This window comes from Prinia subflava, chromosome 1 (assembly GCF_021018805.1).
Source record: "Prinia subflava isolate CZ2003 ecotype Zambia chromosome 1, Cam_Psub_1.2, whole genome shotgun sequence".
Classification (NCBI taxonomy): Eukaryota; Metazoa; Chordata; class Aves; order Passeriformes; family Cisticolidae; genus Prinia; species Prinia subflava.
Genome location: NC_086247.1, coordinates 8,496,285 through 8,519,233, shown reverse-complemented (window position 1 = coordinate 8,519,233; position 22,949 = coordinate 8,496,285). Strand labels below are relative to the sequence as shown.

Here is a 22,949-nt window from a genome sequence, read left to right as displayed (position 1 = left end):
CCACTTTGAAGACAAATTGCCAAATGTATCTTTTTAGGAATGACTGCTGTAAAGGTTTAGTATTTTTGAAGAACAAGAGATGCATAAAATGCAATTTCAAGCTGTATTTCCTAAACAAAAAGGGAGTGCTCTGTCTAATCAGCTTCACTTTGTGAATGACAGAACAGTTAGAATGAAAGTTGGAGATGGTCTACTGCACTTGATCAGATTGAAAAACCTGACTTAGCTTCTGATTGGAAAAGTTTCTTCAAACAATGCTCAGCTATTTCACAGCTTTTAAGGCAACTGTGGAAATGTAGATAAGGCCTCTTATTACAATGCTAACATGAAGGTGCAGGTTCAGTTCCCCACCTGAGGGCTTGCTTCGTGTGGCACTCCAGCATCAGGCAACATGCTACCTCTTCTTTGCAAAACTGAGAGAGTAGTGCTGCTTGCATCATGAGGCAGAGTTTATTCAGTGATTGAGGGGTTTAAATATAATGAAGATAGCAAAAATCTGAAGTCAGTCTCCTGGTACAGGTTTGGATTGACATTAATTTTCCTTGCCTTAGGCAGAAAATCGCCATGGTTATAAGTTGTCTACATGCGGTAGCTAGAAACTCTCAAGTAATAATTTGTAATAAAATCTTACAGATTAATCTCGCTAATTGCTTAATGAAAGTCAAAAAATGTTACATTAACATTACGTGAAAAAGAAATTATGTTGTGTCAACAGTCAGAAGCTATTGAGATGTACTTAGCATGGATTTGCAAAGGTGAATAGATTAGACAGATTCAGAGAGATCCAGAAATCTGCTGAAACTTCCCAAATGTAACAATCATTTCCATTCTTGCCAGCTACCACATCACTTGTGCAGAGGTTTGGAATATTAACAGACTGGTGTTCAATATTCTTTCAGAAAACATGATGCATGAGCAGAATATTTTATATATTCCCATACATGCATGCCTCAGTTACACTTTTTGATCCTTGTTATCAATTTATCATCTATTACTTAAAGGATTTCTTGCATGTATGGCACTGAGAAAGAGTTCAGGGATCATTGGTGGCTCTCCCCCCAGAAACTTGCATTTTTGGTTTTGCTGTTCCTTTGAGAGATCTAATTGTGCACAATTTGTGCACAATTTGTGCACAATTTGTGCTATATATATGTAGCAGATCTCAATGGAAGGCAGACTTTGGCATTTGTTAATCCAGCAATAGAATATTTTGCAATCTTTATTAGATTGTTTATTGGAAGAAATGTAATTAAAAAAAAAAGAGGAGTTAAGGTGCGACTTGATTTTAACTGAAGTAAATGCACCCTACTAAAAATACCCTTTACTATCCTTTGCAAAAACAAAACTACATTGAATATACTTGTTATGATTAGTAAAATACATCACCTACAGGAATCTAATCCTGCTGTCCTTAGGAGGAAAATTCCAGTATACAAAGTATGCTGCCCGTTGAGCTGTTACACAAAGCTTCAACCAAGTCTGTCATCTTCCCCCAGCTGTCTTCCCAGCAGTTCATCTACCTGAAGCAGCTCATACTTGGCTTTTCTGGCAAAATAAAACTGTATATCTTGTTTAGAGAGGAATGTTTTTTTGTTAACATGATATGGGATGCAGTTGACCATAATCTGCCTGAGTTGATCTTTGAGCAGATGAATAGGAACTGTCAAGGATAACAGAGAACATGTGCTGCCCTGAAAGATTAAAGCATCAGATCCAAGTGGGAGAAGATAGTGGAGAGTATGATTTTCCATTTGATGAGACAAAAAAATTAGCTTAAATAAGCTATCATGTACAAGATATGATGGACTGTACTGGAATGATACTATGAGAGGAGGAAGACATGAATAAATACATTATGAACCGCTAAGCCTTGAAGGATTTAAAGTAGTAACTTTGTTTGGTTTTCTGTCCCAAGGCAGGATTAAATACACCTGTGCACAAGAAAGGCAGCTCTCCCCAATGGGTACTCAAGTTGGATATTTAGTAATGCAAATCTGCTTATATTGGCAGGCAAATACCTTTATAATTCCTGACATTCTTTCCTCTAGGGATTTCTGTTAAAGGTATGCGATGTGTCAAAATGGCAGAACTTTTTTTTAATCTCTGCAATGGAGTGCAAGATAATGTAGGGCAGAGGAGATGCTTTGTGTCATCTGGTTTAATCAACCTTGAAGGAGATCTGTGTATGTGGGTGACAGGGCTGGGAGCAGCTGCCCAGTGAGGGAATTGAGATCTCCAGATTCTGGGCAGAGTAAGTTACAGCATCCAGCCAGTCCTCCTGTGTTCACAGTGCTGACTTCTTTTACCTCTAGGGCTTTCCAGTTTGTTGTTTCAAGCAACTTTATATGTTTCCTAAGTTCTTTGAGAAAAGGGAGAGCAGTAATGATTCTGTAGCTGAGATACCTGTTTAGGAACACAAATTCAGTTTCTGTTACAAAGTGTTTGTTTGTTTGTTTGTTTGATTTGGCATGTTTGCTGTTCATTGGCAAATTTTTTTGTGGATTTGTTTTGATTTTTTAAAACTGAAATCATACTGATTAAAATGGATCCAAAATTACCTTTTCTTCAATCTTCTAGACTGAAAAACACAGTTACTTTTTTCATGCTTTTTCAGGGACTCAGATCTCTTTTTTGCAAAAATCTTTGATACATTTTTTTTTCATTTGTGGTTCCTATTCCATTTAAAGAGAAACTGATGCATTTGTTATTTGGATTTTGATTTGATATTTCTTGCAGTAAGTGTTGAAATGCTTCAGAGCATAAAGGCATATACAGACAAAGAGCAGCTCTTTTTTGTTTTCCATATATTTTATTTATGAAACCACCATGAAAGCAAAAATATTTCTTAGAGTTTCTATTCTGTATGGAGCATTCAGCCCTAATTATTTTGCAGTTTGTAATTCAAAACAACTTATTTATCTTATGTACAGTAGAAATCTTCAGGTGTTACAACCTTCAGCAGATCCCTTTCATGTAAATAAGCATCAAATGTCACAGCACTCTCTGTGGAAACAGTATTTTCTTAACTATACATGTTTGGTGTAACTAGGTTCCTTAAATTTCTGGAACAGGAATGTCTGTTCAGCACAATGTTTTGTGATTACGCCCTAACCTAGAAAACAATTGCTTTTGTGAAGTTCTAAATTTCTCACCTGGTTCCTAAGTCATTGTATAGAAGTTTTATGTAAGTAAATAATCCCCTTGAGGTGAATTTTGAGAAAATTCTTAAGATACCATTTATTATATCTGCAGAATGTAATTATTTCATTATGTTCTAATTTTTGCTTACAGGCATTTAGACCATCACAGACTGTGGGATCCTAATGAGTTTGCTGTTTCCTGCTTTAAAATCATCATGTATTCTATACAGGTAGGATTTTCTCCTGGATTGTTTTATCCTTGCATGCACATGAGAGAGGTTTCAATGCTCATCTCACTGTGCTAGTAGTAGACAGTAGATGAAGTCAAAGAATCCAAAAGATCCAAGGGAATGTAGTGGCGTGGTCCTTCTCCAGAACAAGGAGCAGGATAACCATGCTGGTGTGACATTGTGCTTGACAAGAAAATCTCTCAGGTTGGTTATTTCTCTGTGCCAATACAGCTGTGCTGCTTTTCCAACCCAAGACCAAATTCACATGCAGCTGTTGTGCTGAGGATTTTTAATAGTGGACAACCTGTATTGTGGCCTTAGGCTGAAGGAGGGAAGGTAGAGATTGGGTATTAATAAGAAATTCTTTACCAGAAGAGCAGTGAGGCACTGCAACAGGTTGTACAGGGAAGCTGTGACTGCTTTATCCCTGGAAGTGTTCAAGGCAAGGTTGGACAGGGCTCTGAGCAACCTGGTCCAGTGGAAGGTGTCCCTGTCCATGGCAGGGGGCTTGGAACGAGATGCTCTTTAAGGTGTCTCACAAGTTAAGCCATCCTATGATTCTGTGATTGTCTGTTGTAAACTTCAAGGTATTATTCTTTGATGGCATCAAACAAAGATGCCCAGAAGATAAAAGTGTAACTTGTTTGTGGTAGAAAGCTGAGTTTTCTCAGCACTTACATCAATGGTGCTGAATTCTCTGAACTGCAGTTAGCTGAGTGAAGGACCACTTCATGGTCCTCTGTACTTCTAGGTGTTCCTGGATATTTTATGACTCTAAGCTTTTGTACACTGGGCTGGCTGAATGAACCTGTATAGCTTCATCTCTCATGGCAGCTTTTTTAATCCACATTATGTATGAAATGATTGTAATTTTGATAAATTTCTGAATGAAAATGTTGCAGAACGGGAACATGGTCATAGCTGAGTGCTGTATGAGCTTATTCTTGTTAAAGTCACAGATGAAGATTTTCTGTCTGTTTTTTTTTAACAGGCCCAATATTCCCATCATGTAATACAAGAAATCCTGGGACACCTGGATGTCCGCAAGAGGGATTCACCACGAGTTCGTGCTGGCATTATTCAGGTTCTTCTGGAAGCAGTTGCAATAGCAGCTAAAGGATCAATAGGTAAACTGTATTAAATTAAAGGCACCAGGACAATGGATAAATTTGCAGGGTGGTGCTCATTTTCACTTTGGTTTCAGACTGATTGGAAACATTTTGAGGTTTTATGTATTTTTTTTCCTTTCTGCTAATAAAATGCTTGAAATCTTACTTGGTTTACAATTACTCCAAGCATATGTATTTGGTTGTTTGACTCTTATATAATCCTTTGCATTAATAAAATGAGTGAAAAAATTGTAAAAGATAGGTATTCCTGTTTGGAAAGAAATCATAAAAGTCAGAGAGAAGTGTGTGTCACTACAAAATGTCAAGAGCACTGTTGCTTTGTGATACTGCTGTGACCTGAGTATTGCAGGAGTAGAATGATCTTTGAGAAATTTTTCCTTACTGACTGTGAAGCAGCTGAAATAAGGTGAAATAGTGTCATTTAAAATTAGGATAGTTCCTTGAAATAAGAGTAGTTCTGAAGAGATGTCCACTCTAGTGCTCTCTTCCTGATGTTCTTTGGTGTCCTGCTGAAATATTATTGTTTTGCTTCATTAGCTTGACCCTCAGCCAGTCCTTCCTCTTTATATGAGACCCACTTGCATGCACAGACTTGTGAAATCTTCTACCATATGATGAAAAGAGCTCATTATTTGATCTAATGGATAGAACTGGACTTCAGTAGGAGATTTTGAAACAGCTGAAGTTCAGGGACAAGTACCTACTGTTTAATCCATTATTAATCCTTAATTTCAGCAACCATTCCTATTTTGTATCTGAAACGTGCCTGGTGAGTTGACTCTGGGCCCACTTGAGCTCACTCGCCTTTCCCACAGGACAGGGACAATGTAGAAAGAAGATGAGAAGTTTCATGGATCAAGATAAAGACAATTTGATGAGTGAAGCAAAAGTTGTATGCTCAAGGAAAATCAGATTACCACCTTTCTGGCCAGGCCCACTACTGGATCATAATGGATTAGACATACCTTGATTGTATTTCTTGATTCCAAGTTAATTTCTAAAATATCAAGATGTAGGCACACAACAAAAGTTTATCTGCAGTCATGATGCCACAAACACTTGTTTCTCTTCATCATCCTACTGTCATTACTTATGAAAATAGGTTGAAAAGCCCCGTTTTTATTTTCTTCAGACATCTCCCCCTTGACAGGTGCAATCACTGTTACCTGTTGTTTCCAGGCCCGACGGTGCTGGAGGTTTTTAATACCCTGTTGAAGCACCTGCGCATCAGTGTTGACTTTGAGCTGGGTGACAGGCGCAGTTCAGCAGGAAGTGCCACTTTGAGCACAAGCTCCAAGGAGAGTGATGAGAGGATTGTCCAGAATGCAATTATTCAAACAATTGGTGAGTGAAATTCCTCCCCTTGTCCCTCTTCCCCAATGAGATGGTAGTGGACCAGCTTGAATCATGAAGGAATGATTCACCACTACCAAGTGTGGTTTCTCTGATTGTGTTTGCCTCTCATTCTCAGTCTTGCTTTATGTGTTTGGTTTCTGAAAGTTTTTATTTCAAGTGTTAACTGAGCACATTGCCAGGAAACTTATGAAAATTAAAAATGCTGGTGGACTTAAAATTAATTTTAATTATATTATTATGTGGCCCTTGAAATGTAGAAATCTCTACCTTTGGTACAGAACTTCTAATAGTCCTTTTATGAAAATCTCTGCAAACAGTCATACAGTAATACGTATTTTAGTAGGTACTACTTTAAAATTGATAGAAGTGAGTGTTAGACACAGTAGCAACAATGACACCTAATGGCCAGTTGTGCTACCGTGACTTAACTGAAGTACTTCAATGCACAGCACTGGAAATGATTTTCTTACCAGTGTCTCCCCCTTTCTCAGATTTTCCTGTTATTATAGAGATGTTATATATTGGGATGCATTTATGATATGTATTCCTTTTCCTAAAGAACAAGGGCGATGTAACTTAAATGTTCTTCACTGATCTGTACCTTCGCTTGCCTTGAAGCTTTGTAGAGCAGTAAAGAGTATATAGTAGATTATTTCTCACCACTTCACTAAAACTCCCAAGTTAAATTGTTAAACCCTCACCAAAATAAAATCCCAGAAACCCCACAAACCAACCTTTTAAAGCGAAGCTTCTTTCTACTGAAGTTACATTGTACTATTGCACAGTAATAAAATAGAATATGTGGAGTTGGAAGGGACATGTAAGGATCATTGAGTCCAACTCTCTGCTCCTCCCAGGGCTGCTTTAACTAAACCGTGTGCCTGGGAGCATTGTCCAGATACTGTTTGAGCTCTGCCAGGCTTGTCACTGTGACCACTTCCCTGGGGAGGCTGATCTAGTGGCAAACCTTCCTTTCAGTGAAGAACCTTTTCCTAATGTCCCATCTGAACCTCCCCTGATGCAATTCCATCCCATTTCCTCATATACTGTCACTGGTCATCAGAGAGAGATCAGCACCTCCTGTTTCATGCTCCCCTTGAAGGTTTTTGATGTTCTTAGATCGAGGCACCCAAAGCAGGGGCTCAAGGAGGGGCTGCAGCAGTGCAGTGCAGACAGGACAGGACAGTCACGTCCTCAACCAGCTGCTGATGCTGTGCTTGGTGCACCACAGGGCACAGTTGGCTCTTTTGGCTGCCAGGGCACACTTGATGCACACTGGGCTTGCCATTAACCCAGTGCTCCCGATCTCCTTCCATGGGGAATGTTGGGAATAACAGTGTTACTTCAATTCCCTGGATGCACTGCCCCAGCTGTGCCCACTGCTGTGGCTATGCTGCCCTAAGAGCGGGGCCCAGCCTGCAGCTGTTCCCACTGGAGCTGTGTCTGGGCAGCTGCTTCAGCTGGGGTGGGGGCAGAGCTGGAGAGGACAGGGTCTTCTGTGAGTGCAAACCATTTCTCCCTGGTGGAGCTGGTGGAGCTGCAGTGCTGTTCCTGCCCGCTGATGCTAGCACTCCCTAAGAGGTACTTCTGAGGCAGGGGAGGTGTGTGTGTGCCTGACATCTCTCCTGGGCCAGCCCAGGTTCCCTCAGCCATTGTGGCTCTTTCTGCTGCTGTGAGGTTCCCCTGGTCCAGGAGCCCTCCCTGTACCCAGTGCTGGAGTGCTCCTCTTCCCATGGTGCTGGCACAGAAGCTGCTCACCTCATCACTCCCCGAGAGCAGCAACAGTCCCAAAATACTTGTGTCTCTGGGATTTCTATCCCCTCACTTGTAATACTTTTTGGAGACCTAACAGACAAAAGTAAGAAAACTGTGTGCCATGAGAAACACTTCCAATTCCTCATTAAGTAGAAGTTAAGAGACTCCAGATATTTAATTTTTAAATAGTATATTTAGGGGAGGATAAAATTAGAAGGTTTTAGGATTCAAAGATGAAAGTGAGTGTCATGAAAAAGACTTGCTAAAATCATTTAGCAAAAAATAAATATGAGATTATGCCCTAAAACAAATCATACATTTATTCTTCATCTATTTTGACCTTTTAATATATTGCTTGTATTTTAAAAGGTCTCTTATAAAGCGAATGGCCCTATATCTCTTTTTTTTTTTTTTTTGTGATTTCATTCTGTTTTAGGATTTTTTGGAAGCAATCTCCCAGATTACCAGAGATCAGAGATTATGATGTTCATTATGAGCAAAGTACCTGTTGTGGGGACAACTTCAAAATCGCTGGATCCCAGTAGCCTTGGGTTTGTATATCCTACATTATTAGATTTCAAATTAAAAATCTAGATTTTAGAATCCTGAAAAATTAAGAAGTGCAAAGCATTAAGAAAAGTGAAATGCAAGCTCTCGCTCCTTAGGGGCTGTATTAAATACTCTGCCAAACCAAGGCAAGCTCAGTGTCAGCAATATGAAATCAATCTACAGACCATTATGTTACTGATAAAAATTACCTGATTGGAAGTCAGTTTATTTTTCACTAAAATATTCTTTCTCACTGCATCTGTACAATTTTTTTGCTGAAACTGTGTACTTTACTTTTTGTTTGCTAATTCTATAATTTTTATATGTGAGTTTTGAGAATGAGTTGAATGCAATTATAGATACATTTTTTCAAATAGCTGCATAATTTACAAACTATTTTTAAGGTTGGTTTGTTTGTTTGTTTTTAATTCTGTACAAGTTGACTTCAGATTAAGAAGTAACTGCAGAAATTCAAGTGCATTTTGTGTTTTCCCTATGTATTTTGAAATAGGAAAAAGCTGTAAGTGGGCAGACTTAATAAACCCACAATTTAATAGTTGCTCTATACTGAATACATTTCCCTGTAACACGAATAATTTGTTTAAAAGACTGCATTTCCTCAGTATGGGGAAGTCACTGAAAAGGCTGCAGCTGCTCTTTCCAGATGTGCACAGACACTTTGCATCACATAAGTGATCCTCTACTAGATTAAACAGGAAGTTATTTTCATTCTCCAGCTTCTTGATAGCTTTTCATACAGTATCCCTGCAGCATGGGATGCTATTCCATGGAAGATACAAATCTGTGCCAGGCAGTTGTCACTCATTATGGAGGTATTTCAAGGATGAATCAATAAGAAATTCTCTGTTTGGATTAACAGTTGGGGGTGGTGGTTTGTTTTTTAATTGTATAGTTTTCCATTTATGAGATTCTGTGTAAACAAGTGCCTGAGCAGTGTGTAAGTATGATGTGCATATGTCACTCTGAGCAAAGATGGCTTTCTGATTGCTGATAAAGTCTTCATTACTTAGAATTTTGGTTTCAGCTACCCATGACATTTGGATGATACAAACAGGCAGGATTGTGGCCCATTAAGGTAGAAGTTCCCACTGTTAGGTAGAGGCCAACTTTTGTGAAGAGAATTGATCTTCCTTTACATTATTTAATGGACAAAATGGCTTGTGCCTTTTTTACTTTCCTGAAAGAATCTCTTTGAATGGAGCAATTTATTCCAAGTGCAGTTTTATCTCCTAAAATCTTGCAAGAATAGTGACTGTATACCTTTAGCTGTTTGGCTACTTTTAGTACCTGCAGGAGGAAAATGAAAACAGGTTTAAAACAGGTCAAGAAGTGTTTCATTTACCTCCTGTGATATGAAAGTTGAGAAGTCTTTCAGTTTTTCTTACTGATTTTGCCAATAACATTTTTCTAGTCTCAAAGTTTTGGGGTCTGACTTAGAGAAGAAATGCCCATGTTTCTTGAAAGACTCAATTGCATTTTAATCCAGAAGAAATTTTCAGTGCTGATGCTTGTAAAAATAACATCAGAGTCACAGTGGTCGAACATTTTAGAGATTTCTGAGTAGAGCATAAAGATTTTTATCTGCTTCACATATACAATTTAACTTTATCTTCAACTGCATGTCCAGTTTTTAAGCCTTTCTGTAGATGTGGCCTTCTAAAACATTTTGTTATTGCAGCTCCATTGGAGATATTTTCCTTTATGTATGATCATCCAGCATCCCTTTCAAGACTGCGGTATTCACTTGTCAAAAATGAGAATAATGTCTAAAGTAGAATAATATTTCAAAGATATGCAAGAAAACCTAATTTGCAATTTTTTTTCCAATTGTAGAGATTTGGGAACCAGGAGGATTCAAATCATGTTACTGAGATCTTTACTTATGGTAAGCCTTCTGTGACCAGTATACTATGTTACAAACAGAGTGTTTCACTTTATGTATGTATTTGCATATAAAAGTACAGCATACAACACTGGATTATGAAAATAAACATACATTCATATTGCATAGACCTGTAATTCTATTGTGTAATATTGTGAAAGCATTTTTCCAACTTACATTACAAACAGCATAAGAAATACGCCTCTACCTCTTAGAGCATTTCAGTGAATGTCAGTTATAATTGGATCTGCAGATGCAAAAGAACATCCTGGAGTAGGATGAGTTCTGCCAGCAATACTGGCAACATCAAAGTGAAATCGCTTTTATCTCTGAGCCTGGAAAAGTGGTATTTAGTAGAATGGCCAATATTTTTTAAATCATAAGAATGGATACCTCAGACACTGTTGTTCTTTCCTTCCTAATGTTTCCCAAATTTCTTGTAAGGTGTGATTTAATCTTTTATCACAAATACATTTTTCAACTGTAAATCTTCAAAGAGTATTTCTGGAAATAGACCCAGATGGTAAAAATCAGAAAGTGGGTAGTAAAGGAGGTTTTTGCCAGTAGAATTATGGCCTGTTTTGTAGCAGAAGCTGAAAACTGTTTAGTGACTCAAATAGGGGAATGATTTCACAAACTAAAGCAGAAGAATGTCCTTCTGGAAAATGAGTTTCTATCCCTGCTTTGACATGAAACTCATGTATGGTGTTAGGCAAATAGTTTAAGCCATTCTTGGCTTGTTCAGATCTGAAATCCTAGGCTCTGGTTTGTGAAAGAGCTGGGCATTTGGAGTTGCAATTTAAGGACAGAAAACTTGTTAGGAAGGCCCTCAGGTGGTCACTTTGCATATTGTCTTTGTTAAATCAAAACTGTTCCTGACAATATTCATGTCATGAGTATTAGAATTCCATTAAAAGAGGTAATAATTGTTCTAATGATTCTGAGTGCTACACAGCCTGTAGGTATACTTTAAGGGAGTCAGAATGTACATGTGGAAGGGATTTAACATTTTGGACACTTAATTTGGGTTTGCATCCCGTTTAGAATATGGAAGTAAAATCCCATCGTGGCACAAATGTGTGAACGTCATTTTTCTATGCCTAATAAATTAGTCATTGATAAATATTTTGGAAAAAATCCATCATTGTACATCACGTATTCTTTACAAAAGAATAATATTTCATAACATAATTAGTCTGTTGTCATGCATACACAGGCAGACAAGTTAATGCTGTATAGGCAGTTGAAATCTGGCACTTCATTAAAAGTGTGCACTTAGATTTGCAGCCTTGCTGCTTGTAATGTCAGTCATTTTCCATTTCCAGAATGATTGATCAGATATTTCCTGTCCCCTGGTGCCTCTGTCAGCCACGTCCCTGTGAACCCCTCAGTTAAGCTGTGGGCACTGTGCTCGCTCAGTGTCGTGATTTAACCCAGAGGCACCAGGGACACCCAGACACTCACTCTGCCCCAGGGGTGTGGGGAGAGAACCAGGACAGTGCCAGTGAGAAAAGTGGGTTGAGATGAAGACAGTTTAGTAAGTAAAAACAGGAAACCAAGAAAAACCAAGAAACACGAAAAAGAATGAATAATAAAATAAAACAAAATCCTCATTAAAAAAAAAAAAAGCCAATTGCTCACCACAAGCCAACGATAGCCAGCCAGTCCCTGAGCAGTGGCAGCCCTCACGTGCTGCCTCCTGTTCTGCTGCTGAACATGACACATGTTAGCATGGGGTATCCCTGTGGAGCTGTGTGAGCCCTGCTCAGCAGCAGCCAGATCATTGCTGTGTTACCAGCCCTGGTTTGGTCACAAATGCAGAACACAGTAGCACATGTGCTACTGTCAAGAAAATGGTCTATCCCAGCCAAAACCAGTACAACACAGTTCACATGTAAAAGCTGTAAGGGTGTGGAACATATATAAAGAAGATACAATTATTATGTGAGTCTTAGATGAAAATACTATTGCATTTATTGTAATTAAATTTGGAATAATTTTGCTCCCCTCATCCTCAACAGGTTATATATACTTAGTAATATATTTTGAGATTGTAATATTGTGGTAACTGCCATTTTAAGGGATGGTAAATTTTAAATATTCCTGACTACTGTAGATGTTCAGCTAATTAAAATTTGAATTAGTAGTTAGGTAGAAGTTTTTTTTTCTTTGTGTACCTGCAGAGTTTGTTTTAATTAAAAGTAATTGAATGAGACAAGACAGAGGTAGCATTAATTTTTAAAGTAACGCTATGGTACCAGATTTCTAAGTGATATTTGCTTACTTCACATTTTGCGATAGTGTCCATAAATCTTTAAAGTGTATGTATAGGCCCTAATTTTTCATTTTTTATTTCACATGAGCTGACTCTACCATATGTGAACAGCTCAAAACGTGAAATGGAAAAATCTCTATTGTAGCTATTGACTAGAATTACTGTTGTCTTCAATTTATGCACTGCAGCTTTTCATAGGCCATATTAATTAAAAAAATCATAAATCATACTTTTATTTTTTATTTTGGGTGTGCCTGAAAAATCTTTTTAACATGAGGGACTTGATTTGAAAATATGTGCTGAAGTCCTTCCAAATTCATGCTGAGGTCAGGAATTTTCAAAATTAATATAATGCTTTAATTTGAATCTACCTTGCAGATGCCAAAGCAAGCCCACTAAAAAGTGTGTGACAGCTGCAGTTAATTCTTCTAATGCAGTAATGACACATTAATTTTATTTCCAACAATGAACAGGTGACATCAGGATACAAAGGCACAACCATAAGTAATGCACTTCCTGCCCCCTTCCTGGACCCACTGCTGTCTCCCTCTCTCATGGAAGACTCTGAGCTGAGGCAGCTGGTGCTGGAAATCCTGCACAACCTCATTGATCGACATGACAACAGAGCCAAGCTGCGAGGGATAAGGTAGTGCTTTTGATTTGTTGCCTACTTGAAATTCCAGTTCATTACCTGAATGACAAGCACTGTTGATTTTTAAATGTTTTTGCTAATATGAATTATTAATGTACTGTTTTGGTAAATGCACAGTGCTCGGTGTCGTTTATTCATGGCAAGTGTTTTACAGGTAAGTCTCAGAGCACAGTACCTTAAAAAACCATTACAAATATCATGATTTAGCTGTGTAGAAGACAGATTTTTAATGTAGATAAAAAATACATGATTGTGGTAATTCTCTTTCTGGTTCTCCCTCTTCAACTGAAATTTGAATATCCTTGTTAGGCATGGATGTAATTAAAATGGGAATTGGGTCAAGATCTGTTTGAGTAGTTCCTGTATTCCACATTCTTTTCATTTCCAACTTTTTTTTTTCTTGCTAAAACAACACATTTCTTTCACTTGTAGAATAATACCAGATGTTTCTGACCTAAAGATAAAACGAGACAAGATTTCAAGGCAAGACGTGAGCTTCATGAAAAAGGTAACAGAATGGAACATCACTTTTCTGTCTAGAAATAAATGAACCAGTGGTTTTGCTTTTCTTCTACAGCTGTGGTTTTGCAAGAAGTCACAAAGATCAGTTTCAAATTATGGTAATCAAGTTACAGTGATTTCAATTTTAAGGTGCTCTAGATACTTGATAAATGATTCCATGCAAGAAAATTTTATGTCTTCAGTTAAAACCTTTATATACATGAAATTAGAACAGCATATGTCAAAAACATGGTTCTCAAAAGGTCTCCCTGTTGTTCGATCCCTGCACAGCATTTTACTTTTGCTCAGTAGCAATTTTTCACTTGTATGCCTTTTATTTTGCTGTATTTTTAGACAGTTTTGTATTTAGAAATCTTTTTATAGCTGTGGTACAGGGACTTCTGTCTTACTTTTTAGGTAAAGATGTCTAAGAAAGTTAACTTTGCACAAAACATCCATCTTCTTAAAAGATTGTTTTCACAGGATTTTGTACCAGGTATACACATACCTTTGTACCAGGTATACACATACCTTTGTACCAGGTATACATATATATGACTTCTCAGAAGTTCTAAAGAAAAACAGATTTTTTTTAGATGATACTTACATGGAGTGAAAATGCTTACAGTAGACATCTTTGGTTTTATGTGGGAAAGATGCGTAAAGCTGTTACTGTGCTCTGTCATTCCTGCCTGTGGTTTAGCTGTGTAGGTATGTAAACAAAAACCAGAAAATAGTGAAGTAAGCCAAAATACTGCATATGTAATAATATGCAAAATAGAGTTGTACAGCATTCAAGTAATACTGCAAGATAATTGTTCTTCTAAGTTAGTCCAGTTAATATTCTTTCCAGTACATGTACAACTGCAATAATACAATTATAAAAAATACTCCAACATTGGCAATTATTAGTAAAGTGTCTTTTAAAAAGTGAATTAAATTTTAGTTAATAATTTCATATTTATGATTTAAAGCATTTTGGATAAGATGTATTTTGCTAGAGGAAGGTTGTAGCTGTCAACCTAAATATTTGAATTGTAAATACTGATCTGAAAAAAAGGGCAGAAGAGGAAAAGTGATTCTTCACAGGTCAAGAAAATATCATATAGGTTTCTAAAAAATATATTAACCTTGGGAAATGAGTAAGTCAATGATTATCTGTGTGATACTCTTTCAGGTGCGTATCATAAGTGTAATTTTACTGACAGTGTAGATGTGCATGTTAGCACCTGTTCTTCCCTGATGGTCTGCATAATGAAAGGAGAGGGATGAGGCATCTCCAGAAGTTCATTAATATCTGGATGACCATTTAGGCTTGTTTGATGTTACATGGGGAACCTGAGGCAATTGTGTGTCATACCAAGGTGGAATGGAACCAAACACAGGCACAAAACTCTTCATCTCAGACCATGTGCTCAGTTTATATCTATCCCTATCTTTGAAGGGAAATACTTCTTGCATTTTCCAGTCTTCTAGAAAGATACATATTGAGAAAACCCACATAATTTATTTTCCTATTTGAGTGCAATTCTTTATCAGTGGGATAAAAAAATTCATTACTTTTATTTTCCAAATATACTAGGTCTTTAAACAACTAAACTTTATTTTGTGGTAGCTTCTGTACTTTGCTAATAATTCTGTTTCTCTCTTTTCTAAATGCAGTATGTATTTGAACAACTCTTTGATTTTAGAAGTAATGAAAAGACCAACAATATCATCATTATTTCTTAAGTAAATATGTCCTGTTTGAAAAAGAGAGGTTGAAAATCACTTTTCTTCCTCCTGGAGCTGATCTAATACATCTGGAGTTAGTCTTTAGATCTTGAAAATTAATTGTGTGAGCTGATACAGACTTGTACCCGCCTACAGACTGAGAATGCTGGGGTGGTACTGAGCTCTGTGTTCCATATAACACCTGCTGCTTATCCTGTGTTTCTTGTGTTTGCATTCTTCTTTTGTGCTGAGGTAATAGTTTCTTTAAGAGCTTTGGTTAGGCACAGTGTTATGAGGAGAAGCAAGTCCCTTTTGAAGTAGAGAGTCTTTCATTCAGTGATCTGTGTTCTTCACTAGTCTGCACCCTCCCTGCACACATTGATAAATGATCTCTGCTCACTTTCTGAAACACCTTCTAGCAGAATTTTTTATTGGTTTCCTGTTTGAGGAGAGTTGCTTAATGAACAAATTTAATGTCTTCACAAGTGTAACACTTGGAGCTCATCAGTTACTCAAATGTTCTTGAGAATATTTCAGGATTACTTTTCAGTTTCTCCTTTTCATAAATGGGCAAATATTTTCTTTCTAATATTTCAACAGGAAATAAATTTCAACACCTGATATTGTGCAGTAATCATGCAGTTCTGTGTATCATCTCTATCTGTACATTTGTGCATAAAATAGAACAGTACAGTGTTTGTAAAGAAGCTGTTGTTAGAAACTTGAGGTCTACTTGATTAATCGTGTACTTGTTTGTATGTATGTGTACACTTGTATTTTATCCTTTTTATTTTTTTGAAATTCTCTATCTCAATGTAACATCAAAGTTGGCCATGTTTGGAGTACACAGTTGGACTAGAAGACCTCCAAATATCTTTTCTAACCTAAATTACTCTATTATTTTATATTCATTTTCCCTTTTATGTCTTTTATAGCATGGCCAGCAGTTGTACAGACACATCTATTTAGGCTGCAAAGAAGAAGACAATGTCCAGAAAAACTTTGAACTCCTGTTTACAACTCTAGCTCTCACTACAATTGAACTGGCCAATGAAGAAGTGGTTATTGACCTCATTCGATTAGCTATAGCCTTGCAGGTATGACTCTGTGTTGGGTTCATTAAATGACAATTTATAGGTGTAATTGGAGAAACTTGGGGGTTTTGGATACTGATCTTCAAATTGGGAATCTCAATATTCTGTCTGAACTTGATCGATCACTAAGGAAGTGCCTTTGTATGTACCACTTACTAATGGGGAAACTTCATCCAACCATTTTTGTAACAAACTTCCACAGCATGTGGCGTTCAGGAAAAACAGCAGATGTGGAAATCTGTAGAAACATTTCTTAGTATCACTGGTACTCATTACCAGATTGGCAAGGTGTTCTCTCAGCCCATGATCTTGTGTTCTATATAAAATATATGGGGTGTCTGCACCCAGGATGAAAAATATATTCTGTGTATAATATTCTGTGTTCTAATATTCTGTATGATTGATTGGTTGGGAATAATGACTAAACCAGGCTATTTAATTTTACCTTAGAGTAAAATTCTGTCAGTGTCTTAGGCTTTATTCCTTAACATTTCCTTAATAGGTTCAGATATTAACTCATACTTGCATACAGTCTTCAGGGAAACTGGGTAACTTACTAAGTTTATCTGTGTTGAAATCAAGAATAAAGTAGTGCTAACATGTGCCCTGGAAATTTGATGAAATCAAGCCCTGTATTCCCAGTTCACTCTGTCATTAAGAACATATTATTCCCAAATATACAGCTGCATTAAAAAAGTCTGAAATGCAGTGTGCATCCTTAATTTTAAAATATATCATTGAACCAAATCCTTACTTGATAGAAATGAAATTAAGAATTTTACTAGAGCAAAAATAATGCAATCTGAATAAACATAGAAGTGTTAATATGCATTAAATAATTCCCCCTATTGTGCTGTATCTGTGATTCACACTGATGATCTTTATTATCAAACTGCTGTTTCCAATTTTCCTGAGAAAATGTTACGATCAACAAGTGGTCAGGACAAGAGACTGCCAGTCATTAACCTGTACTTCCTGTCAGAGAAACAGAATTTTCAGTTGAGTAAATTTATTTCTCTTCATAATGGTTGAATCTTTTAAGCTCTCTAACTTCAGATCAGTAAATTCCTACTTTCAGGAGTGAGCTAAAGGACTAGAATTTTAAGATGAGAGATATCAAATGCTAAGTAATAGCAAATAAACATCATATGTCAGATAGTGTTACCAATGATAATTTTGACTTCCATATATTCAGCACAGCTTGCTAACCTTGGAAAACATAATGCTACCCTTTATATTTCAGGACTTTGCCATCATCAATGAAGATAATCTGCCAATGTTTAATCGGTGTGGTGTCATGGCATTGGTTGCAGCATATCTAAACTTCCTGAGTCAGATGATTGCAGTTCCTGCCTTTTGTCAGCATGTCAGCAAGGTAACACATGGTTAAATAATTCAGATCATTTAGAACAATACACAGTCTAACATAAAATCAGTGAATAACTTATGTCAGGCACTTGCTTGTGGTGTTGATCTCCCATACTTGTGTCTACTGTCATTGTGCTTGATCTTCAGTCTCTCATGACATTATTTGCTGACTCAAAATTGTAAACAAAATAATCTCACAAGGTATAGCATTTTTATTATGGTATCATATATAAAGGTCCAAGTCTCAATCTGATATAAGGCTTTACAGCCCCACCGTCTTTGGTAAAACAGTATTGACATGCACAAGACCAAGAGAACTGGATTTTTAGGGATTTTTAGTCTAAAGGGTGAGAGCCAGTCTCTTGCTAGTTAAAAAGTCCCAAATGTCTGATTTGTGTTGAGGTGAATTTTAGCAAAGGTTAGGTATTGAAGAAAACAACTGTGGAACTACTCCATTTGTACTATTTGACTTGGGGTTTTTTTCAGGTCATTGAAACCAGAAGTGTGGAAGCAGCTTATTTTCTACCAGAAACAATTTTCAAAGATAAATGCGAGTAAGTAGATACAAAATGGGAATTAGTGGACAGGGAAGTCCACTAATCATTAAAATCATACATCATTGAAAAATGTTCCATATATGAAAAAGATTCAGAGGTTTTATGGTGTTCTAGACAGGCAGCAGAAACCCAAGCATTAAAAGCATGTACACTTATAGGGGGGAAAAAAAGTGGGTTTCAGACTTTTTTATTGTAGTCAGAGGCATTTATGAACAATAAGATGTTCAGTGTGCTGACAAAGCAAAATAAATTTTCACTGAGTCACAGAATGGGTGAGGCTGGAAGGGATGTCAGGTCATCTGGTCATCACCAAGACCCCTGCTTAAGCTGACTCCTGGTCAGCTGTGCATGACCACATCCAGATGCTTTGAACTATATCCAGGGATGGAGACTCCACAACCTCTCTGTCTAGCCTGCTCCAGTGCTTGGTCACCTTCACCTCTGCACAAAAATTGTTTCCTGATGTTCAAACAGAACCTTCTGTGTGTCAGTCTGTGCCCATTGCCTCTGGTTCTGTCACAAAGCAGCATTGAGAGGTGCCTAGTTCTGAGGCCTTCCACCCTCCCTCCCTTAAGGGAGCTGTACACACTGTTGAGATCCACCTTTTCTCCCCCATGCTGAACTGCTGGCCCAGCTTGCTCAGTCTTCATTGAGGAGATGCTCCAGCCCCATAATCCACCTTAGTGACCCTGTGGTTGGCTCCCTGCATGTCCTGGCTAGCCCAGCTCCTGACTCAGTGCTCCAGCTGTGGCCTTGCCAGAGCTGAATAAAGGGCCAGGATCCCCTCCCTCAGCCTCCTGACCTGCTCCTCCTGATGCAGCCCAGGATACCCTCAGTCTTTTTTGCCACAAGGCAAATTATTAGTAGTATTACTGTTGCTGTGCAGGGTTTTGTTTATTTATTTATTTATTTAACAGAGATCATATTCCCTCAAGATGTAGCAGAATAGGTGAAGAATTTATTTCAGATAAACAAGTGTTAAAGTAATCTAAAATACTGCAGAGGTTTTCAGTGGACTAATTTTTGGTGTGTATTCATTTCTAAAAAACTGACCAAGCTTTATTTCCATCAAATCATTACCATTGATGCTTCTTGGTTGCTCACAGGCATTAGAAAAATATTTTACTTAACCAACAAATACCTATTAGACAATCACTTGAAATATATGTTTTGACAGCCTTCCAAAATCCTTAGAGAAGGATGAAAAAGATTTATTTTTCCTGACAAACAAGATTGCAGAATCATTAGGAGGCAGTGGATACAATGTGGAAAGATTGTCAGTTCCATATGTGCCCCAGGTAACAGGTAAGTGGTGATTAATAGCAACACCACTTAGTACCAGTTATTAAGAATGTTTTCCTATGTGTTGTGTGTCAATGAAGTGTAATATTACTGCTTGGCAACAAAACCTAATCAGATCATTTTGTCTACTCAAGGTGGTTTTTCTTTTCCTCATTAGCTACTGTATTATTATTAAGAAGTTTTAACTATTTGTCCTTTTAAGATTTTTTTTTTTCCTTAAAGAATGGAAGTGAGGCAGCAAGTCCTAGAACCCACTTTGACTATCTTTAATGAAGTCTTTGCTTCAAAAGAATACCTAATTTGATCTAGAAAATGAGGAAGGAACATACAGATCACCTTACTTTATCCTTTTCATGTAAACATAGGATGAAAGATATTCCATATGGTCTTGTGCTGATTTATTTGCCTTAGTTAAACTCTTAATTGAGCAGATATTAATTTAAGCAAGAATGAGATGTTTTCCTCCATCAGATACCTATGCAAGCTTAGTGTCAGGTAACAATGTGTGACAGTTCCAGGTTGAAACTGGGCAGAAACACCAATTTGTGTAGTGGTTTCAAGCTCGCCTACTTCCATTTCCTGGCCAACACACAGCATAGTGGTTTGAGTGCCCACTAGAATTATTTATTGTTTTTCTGCCATGAGATAGAATTAGGAGAAAACCAAAGCAGACTCAAAACTTAGAAGGGTGTAAAGACAAGTTCATTAACAAAACTACAAGAGAGAGAAAAAAAACCAATAAGAATCAGAATAAACCTTTCAAAATACTGCCCTCTCCCCCAACAGCTTCTTTTCTTTCTAACTGACAGTGTATAGAGACAAAACTTGGAACCTTAGGTCAGTTTATCACCTATAAAATAGTCTTTCACCAGTTCTTTTAGAGAGAGAAATCTCTTTTGGTCTGCCACGGAAACTTACCCACAAGAAAGAACAGTTCTCTTGCGGCTTTGAATTCTCACAAAAGCAGCTGCCTGGGAATCTGCACTTGTGAAGTCCCTCCCATATCACACAGCCTTCCCACAGTTGCACTGTGGGCCATGTAAACTCACGTGGTACCATTTTAAAGATGAATGGTTCAAAGGCAAAGGTTTTCCTCATCTGTAGGAACAGAAATCTTTTCTCTTTCTGGGGAATTTTCATCTTAACTCATTTCTCTCTCTGTTCAAGCTTCTCATAAAATCACAGCTATTTCAGTATTTATTTAGCCCACAACAAATGCCTTTGCTTATATCTGCGATCTGAACCCTCTTTTCATCTCCCCATACATATTTTCTACAATTTAAAGGGATATTCTGTCATATTACAGTCCATTACCATGGCTTGACAAAAGAATCTCAGCCGAAAACCAAGGCATCTTCTCATTCTCTTTCCATCTAAGACTAAACTCCTTCACTGACTTCACTGTTTCTCTCATGTAAGAGAAAGATTAATGGTTTGCAAGTTTCATCCATCAAGGAAAGAGTTAGTATCTCTCCCAGGTCTGGAGAGGATAATGATGGTCTTTTCCTGGGCAGTGGCCAAAGGTGGTAAAACCAGGCTGTGCCAGGGCTGGGCCAGGATCTCAGGGGTTCTGTTTCAGTTTCCAGCTGCGGGCACTCTGTGGGCTGCAGAGCCGCCCTTGGTCTCAGCTGCAGGATCTCTGGTGCAGCTGGGCACGTCCCTGGGCAAGGTGCCTGGGCAGCGGCAGCGGGAGCTGTTCATAGTAAAGGATTCCCCCCCTTCCTCTGCCGGGCAGTTGCTGAGGCCCAGCCCGGCCCTGTCAGGCCTCACAGGCACCATGGGGGCACATATGAGTGGCAGGATGTTAACAGCTCCTGGGCCCGACCCCGCCGGGGCGGGGCTGTCCCTGCTGCCCTCGCCCTGCCTGGCAGTCACCGCGCCCGGCCCCAGCCCAGCACCCCGTGGGTGTCCCAGTGAGAGGCCTGGGCACCCAGCAGGGGCTGCCCTGCCCGGCCCCCATGGTAAGGAGGGAGCTGGGCCTGCTTGTTACCTCTTCCCAGCTCAGAAGAAAAGAGAACTTTGTCCTGGGATTCCTCTGATTTTAACTTGTGTGTTCACAGAGGTGTCACCTTTCTAGCTTCACCAGATATCAGTATTTAACCCTAATCACTGACTGGTTTTGTCATAACTTTTCTTAAAAAAAATTACTTCCGTGCAAAACCAGCACACAGTGGAATTAAAGTGTTGCCTGAGGAAGGTTTGTGGGAGTTCATGCTGCACAGGCTGAGTGAATAATGTGAGAAGGACTAGCTAGTATATGACAATTATATGCTTTTGGCTTTGAATATATTTTCAACAGCCAATTGAACAACTTACTGAAAAAAATTGATTGAAGAATTTTTTCTCAACCACATGTGTTTTGTGGCTGTATATAACTGGTTGCTGTTGTAATAGACATGTGGATACCCCAGCCCAAGGCATGGCCTTTTTAAAGTACCTAGCAGTAAAATGTGATTTCTGTATTCTCTAGCTTACACATAGAAAAAGCCAAAGTACATACAGACACTGAATGCCAGATATGTTGCTCTTACAGTCTGATTCAGAAACATTGCTGCCTGCTCTTGAATATCTTTTTTGGATAGTTACTGTGGGAGGAATCGAGTACCCCAGACAACAGGTCTTTTTTTTGTCCCACATGCAAGCAGGCACATTAGTGAAATGTTCCAACACAGCCACAGTGTGTTTTTTGTTGCTGGTTGTCTTCTTCTAAAAAGGATAATCTTCCTATACTTATTTCTTCTGACATCTAAAAAACTAGTTAGCATTATTTTTTAGTATTGGCAGAAGAGGTGGGCAGCAAGTGAGGAAATGTTACAGGCTTTGAATGAATGAGAATGGAGTGATGAAGATAGCCTGGTTTGAAATTTATGTTAAGCCTCTTCTAGAAACTCAGATATATTTGTACTCAAATGCCCTCACTAAGGTTTTCTGGTATACTCTGCTAAAAATGCATTCCCACACAGGAAAGACGTAAGTTCTGACATCAACCTTAATTGAGTTTCACTGAAAGAGTGTGATTAACTGCCTCTGCAGGTGATGAGAAATTGCCATATTTAATCCTAAGCCTTAGCATATGTGAATCAGATGACTTTGGGGATTTTGTAATTTTTTTATAAAGAACAGCAACCAAACTTTGTTCCTTGACTCTTACCCTAGCTAGTTAAGTTCATTAATCTCTGATCCTGTGGAATATTGAGCTTCCCAAGCTTTTTGTTTAACTAAATCAAGACCAAGTGAATATTTTGGATTTCCTAAGCATTTCTCTTTTACTGCAAGGAAATGTACATTTCTGCTATTAATATTATAATGCTAGAATGTAGTGTTTCAAAAGAGATCACTAATCTTAAAAAAATGATCCATTTTTTGTGTTTTCCTGTGAAACCTAGGGTTGAACGCAAAAAGCTAGTAAATATTTCAGCCTAAT

The 22,949-nt window shown here is 38.0% G+C and overlaps 1 protein-coding gene across 5 annotated transcripts in view; it reads left to right on the top strand.

The window, feature by feature from the left end:
• Window positions 1-22,949, top strand: part of EFR3A (EFR3 homolog A) — a 78,107-nt gene that overhangs the window by 43,501 nt on the left and 11,657 nt on the right. For all 5 annotated transcript variants that reach the window (XM_063410766.1, XM_063410699.1, XM_063410620.1 and 2 more), the window contains 11 exons: window positions 3,292-3,370; window positions 4,362-4,497; window positions 5,680-5,844; window positions 8,048-8,162; window positions 10,015-10,066; window positions 12,812-12,984; window positions 13,423-13,498; window positions 16,140-16,301; window positions 17,542-17,673; window positions 18,153-18,220; window positions 19,401-19,528. In XM_063410766.1, the coding sequence (XP_063266836.1) occupies window positions 3,292-3,370; window positions 4,362-4,497; window positions 5,680-5,844; window positions 8,048-8,162; window positions 10,015-10,066; window positions 12,812-12,984; window positions 13,423-13,498; window positions 16,140-16,301; window positions 17,542-17,673; window positions 18,153-18,220; window positions 19,401-19,528 (1,286 nt within the window). The remainder of the gene's footprint in view (window positions 1-3,291; window positions 3,371-4,361; window positions 4,498-5,679; window positions 5,845-8,047; window positions 8,163-10,014; window positions 10,067-12,811; window positions 12,985-13,422; window positions 13,499-16,139; window positions 16,302-17,541; window positions 17,674-18,152; window positions 18,221-19,400; window positions 19,529-22,949) is intronic.